At 32.6% G+C, this 27,828-nt stretch overlaps 4 protein-coding genes across 4 annotated transcripts; 3 read left to right on the plus strand and 1 right to left on the minus strand.

Moving 5' to 3' along the window:
• The first annotated feature begins 3,844 nt into the window (after window positions 1–3,844).
• Window positions 3,845–5,366, plus strand: LOC126667040 (F-box protein At5g07610-like). Its single transcript, XM_050359985.2, has one exon. The coding sequence runs from the start codon at window positions 4,015–4,017 to the stop codon at window positions 5,260–5,262; it is 1,248 nt and encodes a 415-aa protein (XP_050215942.1). The 5' UTR covers window positions 3,845–4,014; the 3' UTR covers window positions 5,263–5,366.
• A 4,681-nt stretch (window positions 5,367–10,047) lies between these two features.
• Window positions 10,048–12,184, plus strand: LOC126668100 (F-box protein At5g07610-like). The gene is made up of 3 exons (XM_050361317.1): window positions 10,048–11,255; window positions 11,346–11,400; window positions 12,101–12,184. Exons 1-3 carry the CDS (start codon window positions 10,048–10,050, stop codon window positions 12,182–12,184), a joined length of 1,347 nt encoding a protein of 448 aa, XP_050217274.1.
• Window positions 12,185–16,675: 4,491 nt separating this feature from the next.
• LOC126670745 (uncharacterized) lies at window positions 16,676–21,589 on the plus strand. Its single transcript, XM_050364565.2, has 9 exons — window positions 16,676–17,227; window positions 17,415–17,507; window positions 17,592–17,696; window positions 18,033–18,185; window positions 19,209–19,307; window positions 19,396–19,524; window positions 19,917–20,096; window positions 20,908–21,024; window positions 21,159–21,589. The coding sequence occupies exons 1-9, from the start codon at window positions 16,847–16,849 to the stop codon at window positions 21,321–21,323; spliced, it is 1,422 nt and encodes a 473-aa protein (XP_050220522.1). The 5' UTR covers window positions 16,676–16,846; the 3' UTR covers window positions 21,324–21,589.
• Window positions 21,590–22,107: 518 nt separating this feature from the next.
• Window positions 22,108–27,203, minus strand: LOC126670094 (O-fucosyltransferase 1). Its single transcript, XM_050363749.2, has 9 exons — window positions 27,017–27,203; window positions 26,763–26,919; window positions 26,300–26,378; window positions 26,137–26,207; window positions 25,720–25,808; window positions 25,036–25,159; window positions 24,624–24,907; window positions 23,655–23,784; window positions 22,108–23,443 (listed from the first exon to the last, which is right to left on the minus strand). Exons 1-9 carry the CDS (start codon window positions 27,022–27,024, stop codon window positions 22,823–22,825), a joined length of 1,563 nt encoding a protein of 520 aa, XP_050219706.1. The 5' UTR covers window positions 27,025–27,203; the 3' UTR covers window positions 22,108–22,822.
• Between the last annotated feature and the right edge of the window lie 625 nt (window positions 27,204–27,828).

Consider the following 27,828-nt stretch of genomic DNA (forward strand, 5'->3'; position numbering starts at 1 on the left):
TCGATAGAGATTCTCAATAAACCTTTCGTTTCGAAGTGAATCATGCGATTTATTGCAGAACTTTATCTATAATTGGTGAAAAGGGTTTTGTTTCTCTGTTTTTTCATCATTTTGAGTCCTGTGTATTATACCTTATTTTCATGTTTGATCTTAGATTTTCTACCTTGTATGTGTCCTCTGTGTTTTAAAAATGGAGGCTTTATGCTCGAGGTGGAAGCCTGGTCTCAAAAAAGGTAAGAATATAGAGTTCGAGGGTGGTTTTGACACTTCGATTCTTATTTTGCCTTCTCTTATCTGTTTGATGGTTTTTTATTTCTGTTTTTCATGTTTCATATTTGAAAATGGAGACTTGGTTGGATTGGAAGCCCTAAACTAGATCTCTATCGTTCACGAGGTAGTACACATTAAACCCTTGTTTGTTTCTGTGTTTTGAGTTATGAACAGAGAGGTGTTATTCTGACACTTTGATTATATTTTTACCTTCTTCGTTTGATGGATTTTTTGTTTGTTCTTTTCATGTTTGATATTTCAAAATGGGGCTTGGTGGAAGCCCTAAACTAGATCTGTAAAATCATTGAATCAAGGTAATCATCAAATGATCCTAAACTATTAGTCTTTGTGTTTGTGTGTGACTCTGTGATTCTAAATGGCTTTTTAAAATGTATTCTTTTGTCATGAATCATTTGGCTGATTTGTTCATTTGATATGCTATGAGAATCACTTAATCCACTTTTAGTTTTGAAGTTTGTTGCATCCATATTCCTTAGTAAGCTTTTACTCTGACCTTTACTTTTGTTTTTTGTGTTTAATTGATTGAGTTATTATGATAATTAAACTAGTAGACTAGTATTTGATCTTGTTTTATTTCTGTATTTGCAGATGTCTGAGTCTGGGCAAGTTGGTGATGCTTATACTGGTGCTGATGATCCCCTCATTGGCCTTCTTGATCCATTGCCCTTTCCAAGTGAGCAGCGGCAGCAGCCTGTTGGTGCTGATGAGGGCTCTTCTCAGCCCACTTAGCAGCAGGATAAGGATGCAACTGTGACTAGCATGAAGCCAGTGGATAAAAAACGAAAGCAGTTAGTGGTAAGATCAAAAGTCTGGGATCACTTTGAGCGTATTATTTATGGCTAAGTGTATATATTGTGCTAGAGTCTACCATTCAGACACTAAACTAAATGACACTTCAACCATTAGAGCACATAACATTGGATGCTTAAGAATCCACATTGTGAAGACACTAAGCAGGCATTACTAACCCTACAACCTGTTATCAAATGTGAAGAGGGGGATGAGGGGAAGGGGCAGTTGGGAACCTGGAAATTTTCACAAGAACTTGTTAGGAATGCACTTGCTTACATGATTATCATTGATGAACTGCCATTTCGAATTATAGAGGGTATGGGCTTTAAAAAATTGATGCATGTTGCATGTCCTAGGTTCAATATCCCATCTAGATGGACTGTTAATAGGGATTGTTATCAGATGTATCTAGATGAAAGGTTGAAGCTGAAAACTTTTTTTTAAAATGAAAGTCAAAGAGTAAGCATAACCACTGATACTTGGACCAGTATTCAAAGAGTCAATTACATGTGTGTGACATTATGCCACTGGATTGATAATGAATGAAAGCTACATAAGAGAATTATGTCCCTTGTCCCTATTTGTGGTTATAAAGGCGATTATATTAGTAAAACTCTTGAAAATTATTTGCTTGCTAGGGATTTAAAAAATATTTTTACTGTGACAATGGATAATGTTGCAAACAATGAGTGCAATTGCTGTCTTAAAAAAAAAGATTTTATGGGGCACTGATAATTTTAAATGTCAGTACTTGTATATGAGGTGTATTGCACATGTTATTAATCTGGTTGTTTATAATGGGTTGAAAGAAATGAATGTTTCTGTGCAAAAGATTAGGAATTGCATTAGGTATATAAAAAATAGTCCATTTAGGCTCAAAAAATCTAATGATCTGGCTACTGATGCTAATATTGGTACCAAGAATTGCTATCAGATAGAATTCCACTTACCTTATGTTAAATATCATTAAAAAAATTAGATTCGTTGACAGTTAAATCTAATACTCTCTCCGTTCCAATAAAGTTGTTCACTTTGATAAAAAAAATTGTCCCAAAACTCTTATCCACTTTCAAAAAGTAACAATGTTATAAATAAATCTTCTTATTCTATCCCTATTTAAATTTCACTAATAAAGTAAATTGAAAGTGGACCCTACTATATTAAATAAGGGTATAACAAGAAAAGTAGAAAAAATTTATGAGTTCCATAACAATAATTATGTTTTCTTAAACTGTGTGATAAAGGCAAAGTGGACAATTCTATTGGGACGGAGAGAGTAATATAAATTTTCCAATTATCTAACTTGACATATGGCAATTTTAATGTTATTATTAATATGTTAATAATATTTAGCTTTTCTTTATCAAATATAATATTTAGTTAAATTATATATTTTGTCATTTAAATTTTTATTATATATATGGATCCCACCATACAAACATTCTGAATCCGCCACTGACCACGTCATCGGTGAATTGAATCAATCACATTATAACATGTCACTAAAATGATGACATTATTGTAATTTTATTTATTATTTTTACACTTTTTAATAGTGATAGTACAATAATGTCATCAATTTAATAACGTGTTATAATGTGATTGGTTTAGTTCATGGATGACGTGATAGAATAAATCTACCTAATAATTTCTCCTTACTTAACTTACTTTTATTTAAAACTTTTTTTTCTTATAAATATATTTTTATATTTTTAATAAATATATATATTATATAACTGATTGGACCGGTAGACAATGACGGAGATAGAGGGAGTATAAAAATATCATGACCCCCTTTAAAATTTCAAAACTATTAAAATTAACACCAATTTTTGTATTTTTTACAATTTAACCTCCCCTAATTTTTAAAATTGCCTACTTCATATATTACATATTGTAATTTGACCTTCCTATGTTGAAATTCTGGCTCCATTACTACCGGCAAATGAACCGGTCAAATTGGTCGGACCAAAAATTGATAGCTTCACCAGTTCGATTTCAACACTGAATTCGGCAACTATTTTATTACTTTTATTATGGTTATAATTTGTCGATCCCAAAAATATTTAACCCATTAATCAGGCAACTCACTTTCTTTTTCATTAAATGGATAGAAATGATTTCGTTTCATCAAGTTTAAAATAAAAATGATTTGGTTCATTTGAAAATAACATTTCAACTTAGTGTGCACATGAATTTCCAGCTACTCTGAAGTATTTTTTAATTGATTTGGTTAACCAATGCTAAAAACTAAAGTGAAGTAAATTGAAAAATAAATTTTAACCAATCAAAATTGAAACATGTTTTATTTGATATGATTCAGATTAACGGATAGTTGTGATCTTTGCTCATCTCTTCCGTCATCAATGTATTATTTTAAAGGCCAAACTTATCTGTATTTTATATTTTTTTCGTAGGTTTTTATATCTAATTTTTATATTATCTAGTCTTTTTATATAAATGGAGAAAAAAAAGATTGTAAGTAAAGAAACTGGAGGAAAAAAAATTATAAGTACAAAGATTAAAAAAAAATTAGAAAAGACATAAAAGTCGATAATAGGTAATTAGAAGAACCAGAAAATATAAAAATAAAATAGAAAAATTTACGGAAAAAAAAGTATAAAGTACAAAGACCTACAGATGGGTTAAGCCTATTTTAAACAAACACTGTTCTGCTTTACTCAACAGTAAAAAAACGTTTTTTTTATATGAATTATTAAAAAACGTTTTTCTTCTAGTTTTCTTTCATATCTTTTTATTCATTCTTTTCTGTATAATTATATCAGCCATTTCCTTCCGATTATAGTCAACCACATATTTTCCACTTCTCGCCGGCATGGATTCAACTTTTCCGATGAGATAAAGCTTTGCTGCCTTCATCGTCAAGGTAACTTTTTTTCTTGTTCATTTTCAAACTCTAAATACTCGACCATGAAAAACTCCGAACCAGAAGAAAATCCACCACTTTCTTCTGCCGAAACAGTCGCCGACAATCTAGATCTTCTTAATGAACTTCTACTCCGTCTTCCTGCAATGTCATTACTCAAGTTCAAATGCGTTTCGAAACAATGGCTTCACTTCATTTCCGATCCCAAATTCTGTACCTCACACACTCGCCTCCGCCTAAACCCTAGCTCCGCCTCTCCCGCCGGATTGTTTCTGGACAAACAGTTTAGTTTTATCCCTCTCAACCCTCAAAAATACGATGATCTATCAAAAAAAATCCACGCTCTCGATTATATGAGTGGTGAAATCCAGATAGAACAGTCGTGCAACGGCTTGCTCCTTTGCTCTTCTAACGAGGAGCTCGACTTTGAAAGCTGTATATTAAACTCCTGTCTTTATAGTAAAGTTTATTTTATATGTAATCCCACTACTAAGCAGTTCAAGAGAGTTAAACTTCCTAAGGAGTTTGAATTTTCTGTTAGGGCAGTTTTTTTAGCCTTTGAACCTTCTAAATCTCCTCACTATAAGCTTATTTCTTTGAACTCAATTCCTCACACGAGACGACTACAGCTTCGGATTGATATGTATTCATCAGAGACGGATTCTTGGAGTTTATTAGGTATTAATGTGCCTCTGGTTCATGACTTCTTCCCCCGTTTGAGAGGCGTTTACTACAGAAACGCCGTTCATTGGCCTCCCACGAGGAAATTCGGAAACTGTCTGTATTTTGATTTTGAATCAGAGTCGTTAAAGGAAATGCCGAAACCTCCGTTGTACCTGGCCGGAGCAATCGGGGGAGAGCTTTACTATTTCGGAGAGTCTCGAGGGCATTTGCATCTCGTAATAGGTAATCCAATGGAATCTATATCGTTAGAATTCGATGTTTTGGAGATGGATACGGATTATTCTCAATGGTCAGTGAGGTACCATGTTGATCTTGGTTCTGTAAAAATGGCATTTCCGGAGTTGGCTTGGTATGTTCGAGGAGTTGTAAAATTTTCTATTCTAAGTATTGTACTTTGTGGTGATGATTATAAGAATGAAGAAGAAGAAAATGCCATTGTTGTGATTTGTGTAGGTGGTGTAGTTGTGGCCTACAATATCTGTGATGGCACATCAAAGAAGCTTTGTGATTGTGATGTTAGAAAATGTGGTGGTAGATGGGATGATGATGCTGAGAACTTGAAGTGGTATGATGCATTTCAGTACTTTGATACCTTCTTGCGTTTCTGAATAATTTCTGATATGATCAATGTATCTTGTGAAATTCTTGCATCTCTTGTATTTTGTTAGTGTTTCAAGCCTCATCAATAATATTTATGTAGTGTGTGGTTCAATTTTAGAGTGCAATTCATTTTTCATTTTTCATTTATTTTCAAATGAATTATTATATTTCGTTTTCTAAAACATATATAAGTGTCATCTCTACTTTTTTTTTGCTTCTCTGGTAACTAATTTTTAAATATAGTACTCCTTCCGTCCCATTTAAAAAGGGACATATCCCATTTTTATTTGTCCCAGTTAAGAAGGCCATATCGTGTTTTTTGTGCCAATTTATATAAATTTTCCTTTTTACCCCCTTTTCTCTTTCCATAATTAATGACTATTATCTATACACAATATACAACACTATCATAAATATGGATAAAATAAGAAAAGACTATAGTAGTTAATGTTTTTTTAATATATGTGAAAAAGTCATTTGTCCCTTCTTAAACGGGACGAAAGGAGTATAACATTTTGTTGGTATTTGGGTCCCCATGACAAATTAATCAATGCAATTAACTATATAAATTTGCATGAAAATGGTTCAATATTTTTAAGAACAAATTATTAAGATGTCTCTCACATTTGATATAATTTACACTTTAAGTACCCTTTTTATTTGAAAATCAAACGTCATGACTTATCACTTTTATTTCTGTCAACGATTTAGTCCTTCCATCCATTTTTGGTGTTAGTCAACAAGGTCAACAAAACTATATAGCCCCACACTTTTATTTTTATCAACGATTTAGTCCATCACTTTTATTTTTATCAACGATTTCATCTCTCATATTTGAAAATTAATTTACTCCTAAATTCTTTAACTTCGTTGACTAACACAAAAAATGGATGGAGGGACTAAACTGTTGACGAAAATAAAAATGAGGGGTTATATAGTTCAATTTTCAAACAAGAAGGGTAAAATGTGAATTATGACAAATGTGAGGGGTTTTATAGTAATTTGCTTTATTTTTAATGAAATATTGCAACTCCATAAATTTTTTGTATCTCTAATACTGTTTTGCTAACTAAATTACATCCTATATGGACGGTAGGTTCGGAAACGTACCATAGACCATGTAACTATAAATAGAATGAAGTTTAAAATAAGGAAAAAAGATCATTTATGCTAAAATATGTTTATAAGATAAATTGAGCCCCTAACTTCTGGAAAGGTTCAAATATGCCTCTAATATTTTAAAAAGTGAACAAGCAGGCCCCTATTTTGACTTATAAATGAGACGTTGGGGGCCTCGTTGTCAAAATCGGAGGGCCTGTTTGTTCAATTTTTAAGAAGTTAGGAGCATATTTAAACCTTTATGAACGTTGAGGGTTTACTTGATCCTCGAATCAAACCTTAAGGGCATAAATGATCTTTTTTCCTTAAAATAATTTGCACCCTTTTCTTATCATCCAATTACTAGTGAAACATAAAAAAATTAAATTCATTGGTATAATTTGCATTTCAATTAAATATTTATTATTTACACACATGAATTTTTTAATATAATAATAAAATTAAAATAAATATAAATATAAATAGTATTTCAATATTTACAGTTTATTGGTGAGCAAAAAAAATTAAAAATTTAGATTTTGACAAAAAAAAACTAAAAATATATTATTACTATATATTTAAAGAAAAAATAAACATCAAATGAAAGTTCATAATTTGGTATAGTAAATTTAGAAAAGTTCATATACACAGTATACTTTCTAATAATTAATACTAAATAAATTAATAATTTTTAATAAAAATTTAGGGAACCAATTTGAATATTACGTCTTATAAATTATTCAATAAATTAATAATCATAATAATTAATAAATTTTAAATCCAATATATATATTAATTATCAGAGAGTCGACTGTATCAATAATAAATATTTTTTTATATTCTTTTTAACTAAATAAAAAGGACAGTCATGTTCTCCACCTAACTATACATCTACTGTTCTACAGAAAAAAAAATTATTTTTTTCGGATACAGCAACCAGAAAAAATACTACTGTAGTGGATCTTTCTCGATGCAGTTGGTATTATCAAAATTATTTTCTTAAGCCAAGATATATGTTGGTGTTGTCAGTTGTCACTCCTCACTACCCGCAAATTACGATCCTCAGTGACTCCTCACTGATTTTGTTCATTCATGCCTGTCAATTAGGGTGGTCCATCTTTTATTCGATTTGAAAGGATCTAAAAATGTTATTGAATTATTAAATAATCTATGGGTAAGGTTTAAAAATAAATAGAAGATTAATTCACCCCCTCAACTTGACACGAAATATTAAAATGATCTAAATTTGCAAAATTGAATCAAACAAACCCACAACTATCGGTGATAAATCCCTTAATATAAGATTACATTATTTACGGCTAATAATCACCCACGGCCCCTGACTTTAGGGGTACCTTACGCTAAACCCCCTGATCTAAAAAAAGTTGCCGTAAACCCCCTAAACTTTACCTAATGATCAGCTAAACCCCTTTTCGCATAAATTGACCAAAATATCCTTCAAAACTGTAAATAAATACAAACAAACCAGACAACTTCAATCTAACCACACTTAAAACCGACCCAATCAAATCAAACCAAACAAATCTAATCAAACCTAAATTTATTTAAAAATTAAATAAATAATTATTTTTAATTTAAATAAAAAAATAAAAAAATACTTTTTTTAATTCATGCCGGTGAGCAGACCCACCGGCGTGGGTCTGCTGCAAAGAGCAGACCCACCACGGGTCTGCTCTTTGCAGCAGACCCACGGTGGGTCTGCTCTTTGCAGCAGATTCACCGCGCCGGTGGGTCTGCTGCAAAGAGCACACCCACCGCGGGTCTGCTCTTTGCAGCAGACCCACGGTGGGTCTGCTGCAAAGAGCAGACCCGTGGTGGGTTTAAATTAATTTTAAAAAAAAAAATTAAATTAAAAATAATAACTATTATTTTTTAAAATTAAAGGAGTTATTATTTGGTTAATTTTTTTCCGGCAATGGACGATGGTGGCCGGAAAAAACCGGCGGCGGCGGGTGAAAGTTTCGGTTGGATGGTTTGATTTAATTGAGTTGATTGGTGATTTAAGTATCATTTGGATGGTTTATATCTGATTTGGTTAGGTGAATGATTTTAGATTTGGTTAGATTAGGTTGGTTTGGTTTTTGTTATTGACCTTAGGGGTATTTTAGGTATTTTAGAAAAAATAAAGGGATTGGGGCGGTTTTTTGGGGCGGTTTTAGGGTAAAAGGGGTTTAGCTGATCATTAGGTAAAGTTTAGGGGGTTTACGGCAGCTTTTTTTAGATCAGGGGGTTTAGCGTAAGGTACCCCTAAAATCAGGGGCCGTGGGTGATTATTAGCCCATTATTTACACAAATCTACATTTTGTCAATTAATTTTTTTCTTTCTACTTACAATATAAATGGTCAACTTCCTACATATTCATTTTAATCAATTTTTTATTGAATAATAATTAGATTTTAATTAAATTATTAGCCCAAAATATTTTTAGTAGTAAAGACATAATAAATAAATATAATATAGTTTAATCGGTTTAATTTTTCTTTTTAATTTATAATTAGATATTAAATGATATTAATTAATTAAAAGTGTCAATTAATATATTAATTAATATATTAATTTTATTTTATTTGAGAATTATCAAATATATTAGTAGATGAATATGCATGTGTTTAAAATATAAATATAGGTGTAAAATGATAAATGAATAAATATAATAATATTGAGTGTAAAAAATTATACATAGAGAATATTTTTTTAGTGTGAAATATAAGTGAATGGATTGGAAGGAAAACAGTGAAGAACGCATAAAATTGTGTTAATTTCACACTATTTTTAGATTTTAGGTTGGAAATGCCATAAGAACTGAGTAAAAAAATAAAAAAAATTATAAAAATATATATATTTTTTTTTGGTAAGCCCATCCGATTTCCAAGGTTTCGCCCTGACTAATCCGGATCCGACCCGTGTCGCGCACCTGACATGGTGGGTGAGTCTTCCAGTGGGAATTTTCTGCATTCACAAGGACTCGAACCCGACACCTTGCTTAAGCGATATCAAGCCGCTTACCACTTGGACCAACTCCCATTGGTTAAATTATAAAAATATTTTTGAAAGCATATGAACAGTGACAAAATAAAAACGCCTAAAAATAAAATAAAAAAAATATAAACAGAAAAATTTGTATGTAAACCAAGCAAAAACACAGCTTGAGGAGAATCGGTGATTGTAACTCCCGACCTCAGAATGACTTGGCATTGTCTTTTCTCAAAAGAAAAAAAAAAAATTTCTTCTAGTTTTTGTTTTGATATTTACTTTTTTTTTTTTTTGGTAAGCCCATCCGGTTTCCAAGGCTTCGCCTTGACTAATCCGGATCCGACCCGCGCCGCGCACCTGGCATGGTGGGTGAGTCTGCCAGTGGGAATTTTCTGCATTCACAAGGACTCGAACCCGAGACCTTGCTTAAGCGATACCAAGCCGCTTACCACTTGAACCAACCCCCATTGGTTGTTTTGATATTTACTTTAATACTTATTTATTCGTTGTTATCTCTCTGTACATCTATATCGGCCATTTCCTTCCGATCGTAGTCAACGACATACTTCCACATCATCGCCGACATGAACTGCTCTGTTCAGCGCATAAATTCATCTTTTCCGATGACCTGAAGCTTTTACTGCCTTCATCGTCAAGGTAACTTTTTCTTTGCTTATTTTCACACTCTAAATACTCAACAATGAAAAACTCTGAACCAGAAGAAATTCCACCATTTTCTTCTGCTGAAACCATCGCCAACAATCTAGACCTTCTTAATGAACTTCTACTTCGTCTCCCTGCAATATCATTACTAAAATTCAAATGCGTTTCGAAACAATGGCTTCAATTTATTTCCGATCCCAAATTTTGTACCTCCCACACTCGCCGCCACCTGAACCCTAACTCCACCTCCCCCGCCGGATTGTTTCTGGACAAACAGTTTAGTTTTCTCCCTCTCGACCCTCACAAATACGACGATCTTTCAACCAAAATCCACGCCCTCGATTATATGAATAACGGTGGTGAAATCCAGATAGAACAGTCGTGTAACGGCTTGCTCCTTTACTCTTATAGCGAGGAGCGCGACTTTGAAAGCTGTATCTTATATGGCCTTTATGGTAAAGTTTATTTTATATGTAATCCCACTACTAAGCAATTTAAGAGAGTTCAATTTTCTAAGGAAAATGAATTTTTTGTTAGAGCAGTTTTTTTGGCTTTTGATCCTTCCAAATCTCCTCACTATAAGCTTATTTTGTTTTACTCATTTACTCAAATGAGACGAGTAAATTTTCAGCTTGATATGTATTCATCAGAGACAGATTCATGGAGTTTATTAGGCATTAACGTACCTCTGGTCCGTGACTGCTTCCCCCGTTTGAGAGGCGTTTACTGCAGAAACGCGGTTCATTGGCCTCCCACGAGGAAATTCGGAACTTGTCTGTATTTTGATGTCGAAACAGAGTCGTTGAAGGAAATGCAGAGACCTCCGTCGTATCTAACCGGAGCAATCGGGGGAAAGGTTTACTATTTCGGAGAGTCTCGAGGGCATTTACATCTCGTAATAAGTAACCTGTCGGAATCTTTATCGTTAGAATTCGATGTATTGGAGATGGAAATGGATTATTCTCAATGGTCAGTGAGGTACCGTGTCAATCTTGGTTCTGTAAAAATGGAATTTCCGGAGTTGGCTTGGTATGTTCGAGGAGTTGTAAGCTTTTCAATTTTGAGTATTGTACTTTGTGGTGATTGTAATAAGAAAGAAGAAGAAAATGCCATTGTTGTGATTTGTGTAGATGATGTGGTTTTGGCCTATAATATGTGCAATGGCACATCAAAGAAGCTTTGTGATTGTGATGGTGGTAGATTGGATGATGGTACGGAGAACTTGGAGTGGTATAGTACATTTCGGTACTTTGATACCTTATTGTGTTTTTGAATAATCATTGATATGTTGAATTGAATGTACTTGCACCTCTCTTATGGGGGTGTTTGGTTCAGCTTTTCGATGGAGTTTTTAGCTTTTGCTTTTCAAAAAGCTCCACCAAAGCGTTTGGTGAGATTATTTTAGGAGTTTTTTAAACTTTCAACATCTGCTGTTTGAAAAGCTCCATTTTGGAGCTTTTTGCCAACAGCTGATAGCTGTTTCAGTTTTTTTTAATATTTTAGACAAAATTACCCCTATTAGAATATATCCTTTTTTTAATAAATAAAAATATTTAAATTATTTTTAAATATTATAATTGTTATAAATTACATAAAATTATTTTATTTATATTAAAACAATTATAATATAATAATTTTTTAAAATAAATATAATTTATCAAAAAACAATCTCTAAATAAATTTGTACTAATATTGCCTCTTATAAAAAAATGATTATTAATATTTTTATTAAATATTATATAATATAATATATTTATAGTTTAATAAATAAAAACAAAAAATATGTCCTTTACGGTCATTTTATATATAAACAGCAATAGCTAATCAACTCTCACCAAACACGTATGGTCTATCAGCTATCAGCTATCAGCCAACAGCTAACAGCCAACAGCTAACAGCTACCAGCTATAAGAAACAGCTGAACCAAACAGGCCCTATATATAGGGTAATTGATTCTAGAGTTATCCAAACTTACTAAACTTTGAGTCCTTTTATTTTAGGTAGTTTATTCTAGAGGTTGTTGTATTTTGCCTAAGTTTCATTTTAGTTACCAAACTTCATTTTCTTACAAAATGGTTACTTTATTTTAGAGGTGGCAAATGGTGATTTTGGGTGGGTTTGGGTGGGCTTATTTGGGTTTGGGCAATTTTGGGTTGGGTAATTTTGGGTCATAATTTTTTTGGGCAGTTTTGGGTTGGGTTGGGTTATGAAAGCCTACAAATACCCAAAATAGAAAGTGACATAATTGAAATCCATAAGTTAGATGAAAAACTCGAAATCAAAAAATCAAATTGATTTTTTTTCAACGAAAATTATTTTTTAAAATATTATTTTTCAGAAATAAATATTTTTCGGGGGAAAAAAATTTCTGGAAAATATTTTTTTTGGAAAAAATAATTTTCTGGAAAAAGATATTTTCTGGAAAAAGATATTTTCCAGAAAATAATTTTCCGTGAAAAAATTATTTTTTGGATAAAAATTTTTTGGGATAAAATGGGTTGGGTCAAAAATTATCCAATTATTTTTTGGGTTGAAGTGGGCTATATTTTTTGGATGTTTGGGTTGGGGAACTATTTGCCACCTCTACTTTATTTTATAAAAGGCAACTCTGTTAGGCTTCCAAATGATTGCCGGCCATTTTTATCTTATTTGGCAGTCGGACGGCTAGTCATTTCTAGGAGTGTAAACGAGTTGGGCTACTCGTGAGTTACTCGAGATCGACTCGAAAAAGGCTCGAGATCGGCTCGAAAAATTCGAGTCGAGCTCGAGTTCGAGCTCGAGTAGCTCCATCTCGAGCCGAGCTTGAGTACCATTTACTAAGGCTCGTGAGGCTCGCGAGCCTAAACGGGCCTAAACGAGCTTGTTATAAATTAACAATAATAATTTTATTGTCATTATATTAAATTTTTACACCTCTAAATTTAGATATGCATCATAAAAATTGGTTAAATTGTATAATATATAGTGAAAAATAATTAAAATACATCAAATCTGATTTTTTAATTATTATTTTTATTTTTATTAAATTCAACTCGAGCTCGAGCTCGAGTAGCTCGAATGTTGTTCGAGCTCGAGTAGCTCGAATGTTGTTCGAGTTCGAGCTCGAGCTTCAAAATTAAAGCCCAGTCGAGCTCGAGCTCGAGCCTGTAAAACACACTCGAGCTCGAGCTCGAGCTTGGCCTAACTAGGGCTCGACTCGGCCCGTTTACACCCCTAGTCATTTCCTACACATTCAAGCCAAATCATAAAAGTTTTAATTGCAAATCTACCCGATAACCTTTAAAGGTGAAATAAATAATTGCGTTGAAACTAATACAAATTTTGATTATTCAAAAAAATAGAAAAATTATCATCTATATCCCATTTTTTTAAAACTTTTGCAAAAATACCGCTTTATCTCTAATATACCAATGAGTTATCAACAATCTACTAATAAACTACCAAAAAAGGATGTTTTACAAAAAAATTAAAATAATGAAATATTTTTGAATAAAGCCCAAAAATATGAAACTAGAAAAGTTGAATCATCACAAAAATTGTAAAAAAACAACAAAAATCTACAATGAACAAATTTGAATCAGCATACAGAACTTGAATAAACCAATAAAAAAATTATTTTTCTTGTTTCACATATTTATTAAAAATTATATGATCGGGAATGTATATATTAATGTACGTATTACATATTTACAAATATCTCTTCAGATAAAACCCGAAATTATATTTCTAAATAGAAATGAAATTTTCAAAATCAAGATATATATTTGAAAATTAAAGAGTGTGTGGGTAGTTTTGTGATTTTTTTCATCATTTAATGCGATGTCATATATATGTCAAATCCATAATAGATTGAATGGAGGAGCAAATCGTGAACAATTGCCTGGTTGTGCTCTGGAAGTCACAATTATTTGAACCCATGGGCCTCAAAAATAAAAAAAAGGTTGAAGACAAACAAAAGCTACAATCAGAAGGTATTAGGAATCATGGGGACAACTATTGCCTATTGGTATTCCCAAACCCCACCCATGGCTTCGACTTGTATGTTGTTTTGCAAATCAAATCAAAATATTAGCATTAATAATTTAAATTCATCATCAATTTAATTTGACTAGTATTTAATAATTTAATTCAAATTCAGATTAGATTTTATTTATTTTTACTGATTTTGATAGCGTAATTAAAAATCAAATTCTATTCAATTAAATTGACAACTATGTCAAATTAGATATCTTAATATTAAAATGTAATAGACAGTTGATCTAAATAATTTGAACTCAACTTAATCAATAATAAAATAATTTTAAGTGTTTTTCAAATCCATTTTAAATAGTTTATAAAATCGATTTACTTGTACCGTAATTTTAATCCACATGATCCAATGCCTTATTGTTGTTTAATCGAAACAACATCGTAATGGTAGGGGAGAAAATTCTATTGACTTCTACTTTATTGATCCCTTGACATTTGACAATACTATTACTAGTAACTACATTTTTTATGTATCAAGTTTTCAATTTGTGGATTATTATCATTAAAATTAGAGCAAATTACTTTAAAACATTTGCTATAATTTATTTTTTTGGTCTTTTTTATTTAAAAATCAAACAATTTGATTCTTTATTTTTTATTATGTCAACAATTTAATTCCTCTGTCTATTTTTGATGATTCAGTAAGGACTATGGAGCTCTCATATAGCCTGCAAATTTAAATTATGTATATTAATTCAACATTTTAAATTATAACCTCATTAGTCGATCTGTTTATAAAAAATATATTTAGCACAATTTAAAGTTTTAAAATCGTCAATTTTAGTCCATTTTTTAATTTTCAATTTTAATTACAATCATCAATTTAAAAAAAATGTCCTTTGTATTTGAAATTTTTGATAGGAAAATGGTAAATACAAAAAGATAAATTAAAAAAATATAACAAATATTGAAGATATACATAAAAAAATTTACATTTAAGTTTGAACGAATGACTACCTTTAAATTTAAAAATTGGAAATATGTTAAAATTGACAATTTTAAATATTTGAATTATAAAAAAAAATTAGATAGATGAAATATTTTTAAATAATTAAACTACTATGTAATTAGTATATGTTTTAAGAAGTTATTGGGCAAGAAAGGAAGAGAAAAACAAACCCTAGCCGCCTAGAACCTTTTTTTTATTTTTTTTCTTCGGCAGCCGTCAATGGCTTAATTTTCTATTGACGGTAGCCACTCCTTTTGTTTATGTTATTTTAATGTTAAAGAACATAATAAATAGCCAATTCTTTTTCATTTTTCTGACGGATTAAAATTTATCACGAAACGCAATTCAATTATCAAAAAGCGACGATAGATTGAAGATCTTTCAGTAGCAAAATGGATTCGTCTATGAGCTATACTATTTTTATTTATTTTTTATTGTTTGTCTTTTTTATGAATGTTTTATTTTGTCCTTTTTTTATGAAAGGTTTGTTGTCCTTTCTCTGTGAAAGGTTTGTTATCTCCTTTTTAGAGGAGTTGTTGTCTCTTTTTTAGAAGGAGTTATATAAAGTGTTGATTGAATCGGATGCTGTGAGTTTGCGGGTATTTGAACGAAGAGTGATTGAAGACTGCACTTAATTTGCGAAACAATTAGTAATTTATTTTTATTTTCGTAAGTAAGGTCTGCGAATCAGACAGCATGTTGTCTGTTCCATGTCAGGTTATCGGATTTAGTTTTCAAATTATCCCGAATTTCTTACAAATGTAACTATTTCATATTCAATTTAATGAGATCCGATGAATTCAAAAAAAAAAAAAAGAAGTTATTGGAAAAGGATAATTTTTTTTAGATAGTGATTTTCTTTCTTTCTAGATAGTGTTGGCCCTCTAAAATATGTGTTTGTTCCGTTAGTTAAGCACCAGAAGTTATTGTTTTATTATCCAAATACATTCAGCTATAAAAACTGAAAAAATAAAAAAATAAAATATTCTTCAATGATTACATAATTAAAAATAGGTAATTTTTAACTTTTTATTTTTTTCTGACTGAATATAGTATTCTATTTAATTTTTAATCAATTAAATTTTCAAATGATATAATTTTTTTATTTGTTCAATTTTTGATATACAAATGTTGAAAACTCTTGACTTGATCAAGCTCTAATTGCATATGGGAAGTGTTTGATCCGGTCAATTTTTTTTATTGTTTCTTGGGGTTTCATGTTTTTTTCTTTTAGTTTGGCCAAGATTTTAAAAGTAATTGAAAGATAAAAAATATTTTAATATTTAAATGTAGTATTTAATTGTGTTTCTGCCTTTAGAAATTTTATGAGAATTTATTTGGATGGTTATAAAGTTACAACAAATCAAATCAAGTTCCAATTAATATTTAAGTTTTTCACTTCAAATAAATTGTATTGATTAGGATAGCCTGTAATCATGTTACTTTATATTTAATTGTTGGATTTAAATTTGAGAATTCATATGTTAAAATTGTTAATATGATTTTGATATTTATATTCTATTTGTTCTTAATAAATTTTATCTACCTTTGTTTTTTAAAAATATAAATAAAATTCATGTTAGTATTAATTATGGGTTTCATTTATACTAATAGAGAGATAATCAATCAACTCAAGCTGGCGTCTTCTAATTGCACCTTCACACTCCATCCATAACAGCACCGTCACTCCATTTCCACTTTCTCTCTCGTCTCTCTCCTTCTTCCACGAAGTAAAAGTAAACAACAACTCAGCGTCAGTTACCAAAAAAAAAAAAAAAAAAACTCATCACTTTAATTTCTCTGTTAAACACATTAATCAATAAATCCGTGAGATTTTAATTTTTTTTTCTTTGATGAAATGGTGAAGAAAAAAGTACCGGAATGGCTCAACAGTTCGCTCTGGTCTACAAATCCTTCTTCCTCCACCACCGCTACCACCGCCGACGACGATCGCCTCCACCGCTACTCCTCCGCTAAGCTCTCTTCTACTACCGAGGTAACCGAATCTATTATCCAGCCGCCGCTTCCCGTTCCGCCGCCGCCTCCTCCTCCTGCTGTAAAGAGTGAGCAAATCAGAAGTAGAGAGAAAGATTCGCGTAATTCTGGTGTTAGTAGTGCTAAAAATGATAATAATATTAGTACTATATATAATAATTATGATAATGATAATGATACTGAAGCCTCCGTTACTACTCCGTCTGCTGACGATATTTCTAGACAGGCTCAGCTCTTGACCGAGGTCAGTGTCAATTATTCCTTAATTTTTTTATGTGCTTTCTAAATTTAAATTAGTTGCTGAAAGAATTGAATTTCTAAGCGGAATTTGTTTTTAGAGTATTTGAATTAATTATTTTGATGCAATAGTGTACATTGTGTTTATTTTTTTGGTGATGATATGATATGAAATGAAATGTGTGGATTTTTAGTTGTCGAGGAAGGTTGTAAATATGAAGGAATTGAGGAGAATTGCCTCTCAAGGGATACCGGATGGTGCCGGTATTCGTTCGACCGTCTGGAAGGTATTATTATGATTATTTAATGTATAGAATGTTTGGTTGATTTCATTTCTGATTGTTGATTTTATTATGAATTGATTTTGACAGCTTTTGCTAGGGTATTTGCCGGCCGATAGATCTCTTTGGTCGAGTGAATTAGCTAAGAAGAGGTCTCAGTACAAGCATTTTAAAGATGAACTGTTAATGAATCCTGTAAGCAAACTATTGCCGATTCAATTTGTTTTGTTTTGAGGATATTTTCTTTTTTTAATGTGGATTGTACTCTATGGAACATGCATCATCGTAAGATCATAACTCAACACAACAGTGTCGGTTTTCCCACATGACAAACATTAAGTTGCCATACTGATGTACTTGCGTGAGTGTATGAGTTCTCCTATCCACTAAAATAATTAGGATACAAGTATAAGCAATGAATCTCTAATTTGTTGGCAAAAGGTTATTTGTTGCATTTCTTATGGTTCTTTTTATATTTTTGTTCCATTTGTAAATATCTTTGGATATCTGATTGTTTTTGTGGGTAGCTAGTCAGAGATTGCAAGGAGGTTGGAGAAATCTACAGGGTCCGAGAACGACGAGTCAAAAGGTGAAAATCGTTGTGCGCTTTCAAGGTTAGAAATAACCCATGGAGAGCATCCTTTGAGCCTTGGCAAGACTAGCGTCTGGAATCAATTCTTCCAGGTATCAATAAATAGCATCAAGGATTTCATACTTTCTGAACTCTATTTTATGGAAACATGAATGATGCAAAACTTTAATGTTTATGATACATTACATTGTGTTTAATTTTCTATGAATTAATCTCCAGGGTGATGTTAAAACTTGTGGTTTTTGATGTTTGGCTCAATGTGAAAGGAGTGTCATAATTTATGTTTCTTTTCTGTCTTCTCCTTTATGATTAAAAGAAGATTTGACTGGCTGGGATGGGGATTCACTTACTCTACCACTAATTCATACTTCCTCTTCCTTTCGTTTTTCCTTGAGGAAAAAAGGGTGATTCTTCACATTCAGCTAATTTTAGCGGGATTTAGTTCACAAACACCATCATGTCGGATGGTCTGAATCATTCAAACAAACCTAATCACTGTGGCCTTGGGCCTTCTGCTTCTCATGGACTGTGGGAAGTGCATATGAATAGGCAATATCCATGTGACACCTTGGAGTTTCTCATAGGTGGTACTAGTGGTTTAGGAGTAAAAATACACCTTTTTGTAGCAAAATATTAGAAGAAAAATGCAGAACTGACTTGTGATCCAAAAAAATCTTCCTGATTTTTGTTGGAGCTTTGGAGGTATCCGGGGCATATGATATGATCGATTTTTGCTGCTAGTTATGACAGTATGTGAATGCCCTCTGATGCAGCTCTCACATCAAGATATCATATTATTTTCAATAAATGCGCTTTGCATGTGGACATGGCAAAGACTAAATGCACTCCAAAAAAAGTTTCTTACACTCCCTCCATGTGTTAATCAAAAGATAGAAATACACTAGAAGAGAGTATAAGAAACTATTATTGGAGTGTATATAGTCATTCCCTGTAAATATGATGCCAATGTTTATGTTTTAGGCGATACCGTTTTGGTTGCGATTAGAGTTGTTGTTCAATTTATGTTTGATATGAAAATCCAGCAGTTGTTTTATTATTACTTAAGGATTTACATCTTGTAAGCATCATTTTATAGTAACTTTGTCACTTTTCAGGATACAGAGATCATAGAGCAAATTGATCGAGATGTCAAACGTACTCATCCAGATATGCACTTCTTTTCTGGGGACTCGTCTTTTGCAAAATCTAATCAGGTTTTACACTTTTACTGTCATTTTTAGTCTTGAATTTTGTGCAAACTTGAATATTTCAGCTGATTTGCATGTGCCTTTCTTCTGACAGGATGCCTTGAGAAATATACTAATTATATTTGCCAAGTTAAATCCGGGTATAAGATATGTTCAAGGGATGAATGAAATTCTCGCGCCACTTTTCTATGTATTCAGAAATGACCCAGATGAGGAAATGGCTGTGAGTAATTGTTTTTTTTTAATTTCTTCCCCAATTTTAATTTTGGAACTCATCTATTCCAACTGCTTGTCATTAATTATTTTGGATCTTCTTGCATTTACCTTCTTTTCTGGTTTGAAGTATAATTATTTAAAGCTAACAGAATTGGATGCTGGTATTTAGACAATTCATTTGATAGAAGTCGCAAGAGACTTGCAGCTAGTCGCTTGAACCTATCGGATAAGTGATGGAAACAAATAACTCTTCCATTACAACCAGACAAAAACCTTTCCATTGCCTACATATTGTTATTGTCATCCTTTTTTTTTTTGACATAATGATGATTCTCGTGTTTGTTTCCTTTTCTTTTTGTTCATTGTATTTATCATTTTTTTTAACTCTATGTTATACAGGCTTGTGCCGAAGCAGATACATTTTTTTGTTTTGTCGAGTTATTGAGTGGATTCCGGGATCATTTCTGTCAGCAACTAGATAACAGTGTTGTTGGAATTCGTTCCACAATTACAAGGTTGTCACAACTTTTGAAGGAACATGATGAGGAACTTTGGCGCCATCTTGAGGTTACGACCAAGGTAAGACACAATGTTGAGTGTTAATTGAGTTCATGTCATCTTGTCATAGCCCAACGTAAGATGCACTTATAAGAATGAATTTAGTTGAGTTTGTGCATGCAATTTTATATATATATATATATATATATATATATTTTCTTTCTGAAAGAGTGCCTGATCTTATTCACATCCAGAAACACATCCTCAATGAGTCTGTAATCAATATCTAATGATTCTTTCCAAGAACTTTCTGCCTCCCACTAGGATATAATGCTAATCTAGGTTATGATACTCTTATCAGAAGCAGTACCATCCATATTTCCATTCCGAACCGTATGAGTTGCTAAAAGTAAATCACTTGATTGGGTAGTTTGGGATCATAATAGGATTTTGTCACTTTAAATTTTAGAAACATAACTAATCAACGTAATTTTGTAAATATGGCCCTGTAAATATACATTTAGTCAAGTGTAACTATATGACTTGGCACATTGGGAATTCATGTCTTATCAGTTTTCTATTTGTTCAAAATGTAACTCACCTTACATGGAAGTCTTTCTATACCTTTGGATTTATGATAGATACCACATGATGTTGGGTCTGGTTCTCTTGTTGATTTGGTATGTTTATTAGAAATGTTTAAGCGCGCACTTGTTTTCACAATCATTATGAAATGAGATAATATTCTACTTTGTCTAGTGCACTTGCCATCAGGAAATTATGAATACATCTCCTGTAGTTTGTTACATTTGTTTGTCTTGATTTTGTTTCCTCTACTTGTAATTTTGGAATGCTTCGCTGATACTTCCCTACTTTGTGTTGAAAATTACAGGTCAACCCCCAGTTTTATGCGTTTAGGTGGATTACTCTTCTCTTGACTCAGGAATTCAATTTCGCAGATAGCCTCCACATTTGGGACACACTTCTTAGCGACCCTGAGGGTCCTCAGGTGAATTCCATTTCTTCTACATTCTCTTACTTGAAGATCGAGTGTTTTAGTTCTGAAAAAGATACAGGAAAAAAAGGAAATTTCCCATGAGATTAGATTAAGCTAATAATTGCATTGATCACTCACATTTTCAGGAGACTGTACTTCGAATATGCTGTGCGATGTTAGTCCTTGTCCGGAGGCGTCTGCTAGCAGGGGATTTCACTTCGAATCTGAAGCTACTCCAGAACTATCCGCCATCAAACATCAGCCATTTGCTATATGTAGCAAATAAGTTGCGCACACAACCATCAGGCTAATTGATCTTACCACTCTTTCTTAGTCTCTTTTTATCAGTCTCTCTCCCTCTTATTTTGTGTTTGAAAATTCGTTGATTGTAAATTACTTGGTATATATGTTGGTTGATGTTAACAGCTAACATGAGGGGAGTTTCTCCTATTTTCTTCTTTTTTATTCGTTCCATGCATCTTTTGATATAGTTTTTTTTCTTCTTTAGTTCTGTATTCTAGGTCGGGATAGTGAACTGTTATTCTATCTTGTATTTTGGAAATTTATAGGTTTTGTATTTTTTGGTGCTAAAGTACAGAAAATCATTTTGGTTCCATAATATTGAATGTAAGTACCAAATTGCCCATTTCTAGCTCATAGTTAACTAGCTCTGGAATTAATTATAAATCAATCTCTTAAATTTATCAATTTTGATCAATTAGACCAAAATTTGCTGATTTATAATAAAATTAATTTCAGAGCTAATTGGGCAAGTTGATACTTGAGCCTATATTATTGCTCCCTATCATTAGCTGGGGCATGCTGTCTGCTATTTGTTATGTGCTTATAGGGGTATCTATATGGCCATTGAACATGATTCACCTAATATGAAAAAAAAAAAGAATTATGTTGAGATTAAATGTATTTGTGTAATAAATGGGTCAATCTTATGACAGTTTAAAACATGTCCTGATTCGAGACATGAACTAGTTCAACCTATTTATAATAGTCTAAAATATGTCATGTCAACCCAATCATTTGTGTTCGTATAATCCATATGATTGATACATATTCGATACACAAATGAGTTAAAAGTGGTATGCTGGTATAATTCATATTGAATTCAGTTTAAACAAAGTAAATGGATTAATCAGATTGTTAGGCGCACTTCTGTAAGGAAATAGTACAATGAATGAGAATGAGAAGGAATATATGTATGATATCGTTTCATCAACTTCCGATAATAGAGATCGGAGATGCAGCGTGAACAAAACATTTTCTTCCTGTAAATGTATGCCTAGGAGAGTTCTCTGTCTGAGGGTGATCATGAAGCATCCCATGTTCAGCTCAAGACCATTGTGCCGCCTAAAAGCAAAACTTTCCAATCCCAGCTTATCATATTCCAAAGTTCACTCTAGAGAGAGAAGTTTGCTCAATTACACAAGAAAATGATCCTCAAACTCAACATATGCTAATATCTACTCCTAATTCTGTGTCTTATCTTTCTCTTCATAATCTAAATCTTTTGTAGTATGTTGCAGTCAAATTCTAAATAGTCAAATTTTCCGTCTGACGCCCTTTCACCATCAGCATCATTATCACCTTTGATGCTAATTCAAGTGTGAAGCATTTTACTTCCGAAGCAGCAATAATGGAGTATCTTTAACATGACAGCATAAATTCTGAGATCAGTGACTACCTGAGATGCTGAATAAGGTTGCAAAGATCCCTTATTTCTTCAATTTAGCGCATAGTGTTAATTACTGGCAAAAGCAGTAACAAACAACGAAAAATATAGGCACGTGTGTTTTTATCTTCCCGCCACAGATATGGTTGAATTTGTTTCATTCAAGGATTCCGAATCATCGAACACTTCACTCTGTAACTGGCTCTCTAAGATTTGCACGACATTATTAGGTGGGCATTTATGAGCAGGATTCTGCGTTTTAGTTTGGCAGAAACACTCCGGCCAAGAATTGGTGTAGAATGATTCAGGTGAAATTCGTTTGTGAGGGCCACCAAAGTTTGTTTTAAGCATTACACGCCGGACAGCTTCTTGAAAACCGGCTGTCTTTCCATTTTCTCGGTCAATGAAAATTGGAGCAAGACCTTTTCTGTCAGGTCTAATTGTTGTCCGGAAACCATAATAGAGACGGTGACCCAAGAGGTTGTTGGCAAAGTTGCTTGGCCCATCATATGTAGGCATAAAAATGTCAGCAAGGAGACAAACCATGTAATCCACAGCAGATCCCAACAATCCATGCGCGTTTGGGGCTAGCTCCTCAATAGGGTACACAGAACTATGATTTTCAAGGCGAGGAAAAAGGGCTCTAAACGGTTTCATGAATCGCTCTCCACCAAACAGTTCACCAGCTGCTAGATATATTCGACTGGAATTGTCGAACCCCATTGCACGTAAGATGAGACCGACCTGTAGAAAGACATAATATAAGATTAGATCTAATTTTCCATTGCATCTATCGATTCATATTTACCAATATTCAGTAAAATATAACAGACATTGTAATGTGGTAGAAGTTAGATGTTAACTACCTGAATATCCTACACTTAATGATCTATCCATTTCTAGAGTCAAAAGCAAATAGTGAAAATATATGGCTATTAATAAAAAAATATAATACCTCTTCTGGAGTTAAAGGGCATTTTCCAATGGCTCTCCTTTCATTATAAACAAGTCTTTTATCGGCAAAATTTTCCTTCCTATACTTCTTCAATATTGCTTGCTCAGCAGGGTTAAATATGTCAAAGCACCTGTAAATGTCGGCACTCAATCTATCAAAAACAGTGATATATTCAACAGTACTCGAATGCTTGCTATTAATAATATGAATGAAGTTTCCAACAATAAGCCATTAAAGATGTAAAAAATAAAATCTCAATAGTTGGTAAACCTTTCAATGAGAATGTTGAGCATACACATAAGCTAAAAATAGTTCACCAAGGACATGATGGGGAAAAAAGTATAAGCCCTGAAAAAGAATAAAGTCTCTAATCTCGCATCTGCATGGATCAAAGAGATGTGCATAATGATTCCTTCAGTGCACGTAAAGTATCCTAAGATGGTTCACAAATAAGGGAATATTAAATTAATAACAGAAACAGATGACAGATGACAGAACTTCCGTACACAATGCTTCATGGATGTGTTTTTCGCAACTGATAACTCACTTTAAAGGTTGAGATATGTGAAACAATCACAAACTTGTGAGAAGAACCACATACGGTATTTTACTATATCTTCTAAATTTGAAATTCCACGAAATTCATGAATGTAAATCTGATGTTACATATTTAGGTTCAAATATATGCTTATGAATGAGAAACCAATGACATGAAATTTTGCTAAACTCTTCTGTAACTATCCTGAGATGAACCTATAACAGATGAGGAAGTGTAGGGGCTAAGAGATGCTAAACAGAAAGTCCCGACCTTGCCCCTCAAAGTTAAGAAAAATTTAAAGCCCTGTCCCTTCTACTACTTCAAGGCACTTTGGAGAAACCTTGTAGTAATTTTAGAATACCCAGTTAAATTATGTCACAAGAATTTTGCATTAAATCTCAACTAACGCTAAGGACTAATTGAAATCATACCCAGCAAATGCCAGCATGTCCATTTCGAATCGAAGGTGTATTGCCATAAAGTGACCTTGTGCACGTAACTTCTCAACTATTGACTCACTAAGCTTCATAATATGTGGCTTAAACTGAAGGGCATGGTAATTAACCCTGCATCTCAGCCGCTGGTACTCGGGGATGTCAATTTCTTCTGCTAAACGATGTGAAAAGGGAGTTAGATAAATGGCCCCATGTTTCTTCATCTTCTCCATAGCTTCAGTTAAATACCAACTAATAGGAGCATCTCTAGGAGGCCGTATCTGAGGCAGTTGGAGTGATTGAAAAAAAGAACAAAGAAGAAGTTAATTTTTAGAGACTTATTCATAAATTAAAAATGTATCGTATGCTCAATTCATAGATAAGATACAACAAATTTTAACTTCTCTACCTGAAAAGCCTTTATCTTCTTAGTTTTCCCATTTTTATGAATATCAGGTATGCTTTCCACAATACGTACATCATACCTAAGTGATTGGATAAAATGCTCAACATCATAGATGCCGTGGAAGCCACTGTACACAGAAAATGAAAAAAAATAAGCATTTAACGTTATTGCACACTGTGAAGTATATTATGCCTAAAAACCATCTGAACAACAATTAATAAATGAGCCATTTAACATAGGGGACTTAACGAAGATGGATGATAGATCTACCAAATTCTTGTCAAAGGCATGCAAGTGAAAAAAAGAAGGCAATATACTAAAAACTGAGTGCCGTGTTAGATTCAACATGAAAGAGCAGCGGCAAACAACTTTGATGGGAAGAGAGTCAAGTCATATTCTGTTTGTACTTCACAAAAATGCTGAAAGAAGATCCCAAGCATAATTAATGTCCTCTTAAGCTAGGAGTATAATAATGCCATGCCCATGGAAAGTGAAAAGACCTAATTATTCAGAGTAGGAGCTTAGAATTTGCATGAAAACATGGTCGAAGACACTTTTATTACCCAGTGGATCATGGATTCTTTATTTGATGATCTCACGCGACATACATGACTGACAGGAGAGGTGTTAAATTTACTCAATTATAGATGAGTGCATTAATACATTAGGATGTAGGAACATATATACCTGTCATCATGCCAGAAGGAGTTGGCATCCAACTCAGGCAGCACAAGAGTAGCATTCATGATTCTAGCAGCAAGAACTGCATTACAGATCTGCACCAACAAAAAGTAATGTATTAATGGATGTCAAGCAAATCGAATAAACAGGCATCACAATCCTAGTACTTATCTAGCAAAATTTAGCTCATCCAAAGCATCTTTGTCCTCTCAGTCCAGACTTAGCTGCAGCGTTGCTATTTGCTACGATAAATCTAGTATGCTCATAAAAATGCAAATTATGTTTTAAAATTGGCCTTCAATTTCTCTAACTTATTGAGGGGAAGATGAAAGTCTTTTCCGTGCTTATATTCAGTCAAATTTTACAAGAGAAACCTACAAAGAAGCTAGAATGCAAGTTGTCTTGCAGTTTAGGATTACGAACCGCACTACGTTGCTGATTCAAACCACCGTTACAACGGACACGCAGATACCCATTACTCTCTTTGGAAGGAGCTGTCAAAAACAAAAAGAGGAACAAATGTAAATTATGCGAGCTCTTGAGCCTTAAATTTTCAAAAGGATAAATATATTTGAAGATCGCTTACGTGGCCAATCAGATCTTGGAGCAGAAGACGGCCTCCACTTGCCTGAATTAGCACTTTCCCAAAGTTCGTCAACATTTATCTGTTCAAATTATGACATCAAAATTAAGGAAAAGATTCTAGAAAACATGAGTACTACTAAACAACCACACCTAAAAAAAAAAAAACATAAATGAGAGACAATCAACCAAATCCGCCTTCAACTAAACACACATAAGAATAACTATATGCACGCACAGAGGATACCGAAATTTAACATTTGAAACCTATTCATTCACCAAAATCACTGCATTATCTATCTATAAACGAAAAGATCTAAAACACTACATTTTTTACCTAAACATTTCACTAAGTTAACTAACTACGCTGATTCATAAAACTCACAGTGCTTTTGCAAAAAGTGAAGTAAAGCTACAAGAATCGATTCAAAACAAATAATTTGCAAAATCTGGCATGAGTAACCAACCTCCGATGAACCACTGGATCCAGCAGTTCCATTAATGGTAGTAGTAAACAACAACGAGAGAGTACAGATCAAGAGAACTATAACAGCAATTGATAACTTAGCTAACAATCCTTTCAATCCAATCACTCCTCCTTGCTTCTGCCTGTGGTGCCCTAATCTTTTGAATCAAACGCACAAAAATCATAATCAGAAACAAATTCGGCAATAAAATTAAAAAGCTTACTGATCTGTTGTGTTGGAATAAGAAATAGTACCTTCTCATTGTTCAACGGAGTGAAGAAGAAATGTAGAGATCTGTTAACACTGACAGTGATAAATTTTTCGTGAGGAAGGGACAATTATTTGGATCGAATCAGGAAATAAATCAGGACTGATTTTTTGCTGTTTTTCCACTGTCGGGTTATTCCGGTTGGTTATGGATACAGTTCGTATCCGACATATTATATGAGCTAAATGTTACTCTTATCAAATTAATCATTTTAGCGATGAATTGTAAAAAATAATAATTATTTTAGCGATTTTAGTGGAAAAGAAATACTCCTTCCGTCTCGTTTAAGAAATGACATATTTCAATTTTTTTGTCCCGTAAGAATGTCAAATTATAGTTTTTGTGTCATTTTATACGGAATTTTCTCTTATATTATACCTCCTATTTTCTCTTTCTATAATTAAAACTGATACACTACACACAAACTATAAGACAATAATTAATAGGGATAAAATAATAAAAATAAAAATTAATTAATATTTTTTTAATCTATGTGTAAAAGGAATATGTCCCTTTTTAAATGAGACGGAGGGAGTAACAACTAAAATTATCTGAATGTATTCACTAAAATGGATATTCGCTAATGTTGTTTTAGATGTGTTGGAAAAAATGTCATTTTAGTGAATACGCATATTTTTAAATTTTGATTATTTTTCCAAAATATCACTTCCCAAAATAATTATTGTAGTGAATTTTAATAGCTGTTGGTTTAATTTTAGTTTGAAATGAATTAAATAGATACATACTATTTAAAAACAGTAGTATTACACTTTGAAAGCATGCAAACCAGTGAAAGAA

This window comes from Mercurialis annua, linkage group LG2 (genome assembly GCF_937616625.2).
Source record: "Mercurialis annua linkage group LG2, ddMerAnnu1.2, whole genome shotgun sequence".
Lineage (NCBI taxonomy): Eukaryota > Viridiplantae > Streptophyta > Magnoliopsida > Malpighiales > Euphorbiaceae > Mercurialis > Mercurialis annua.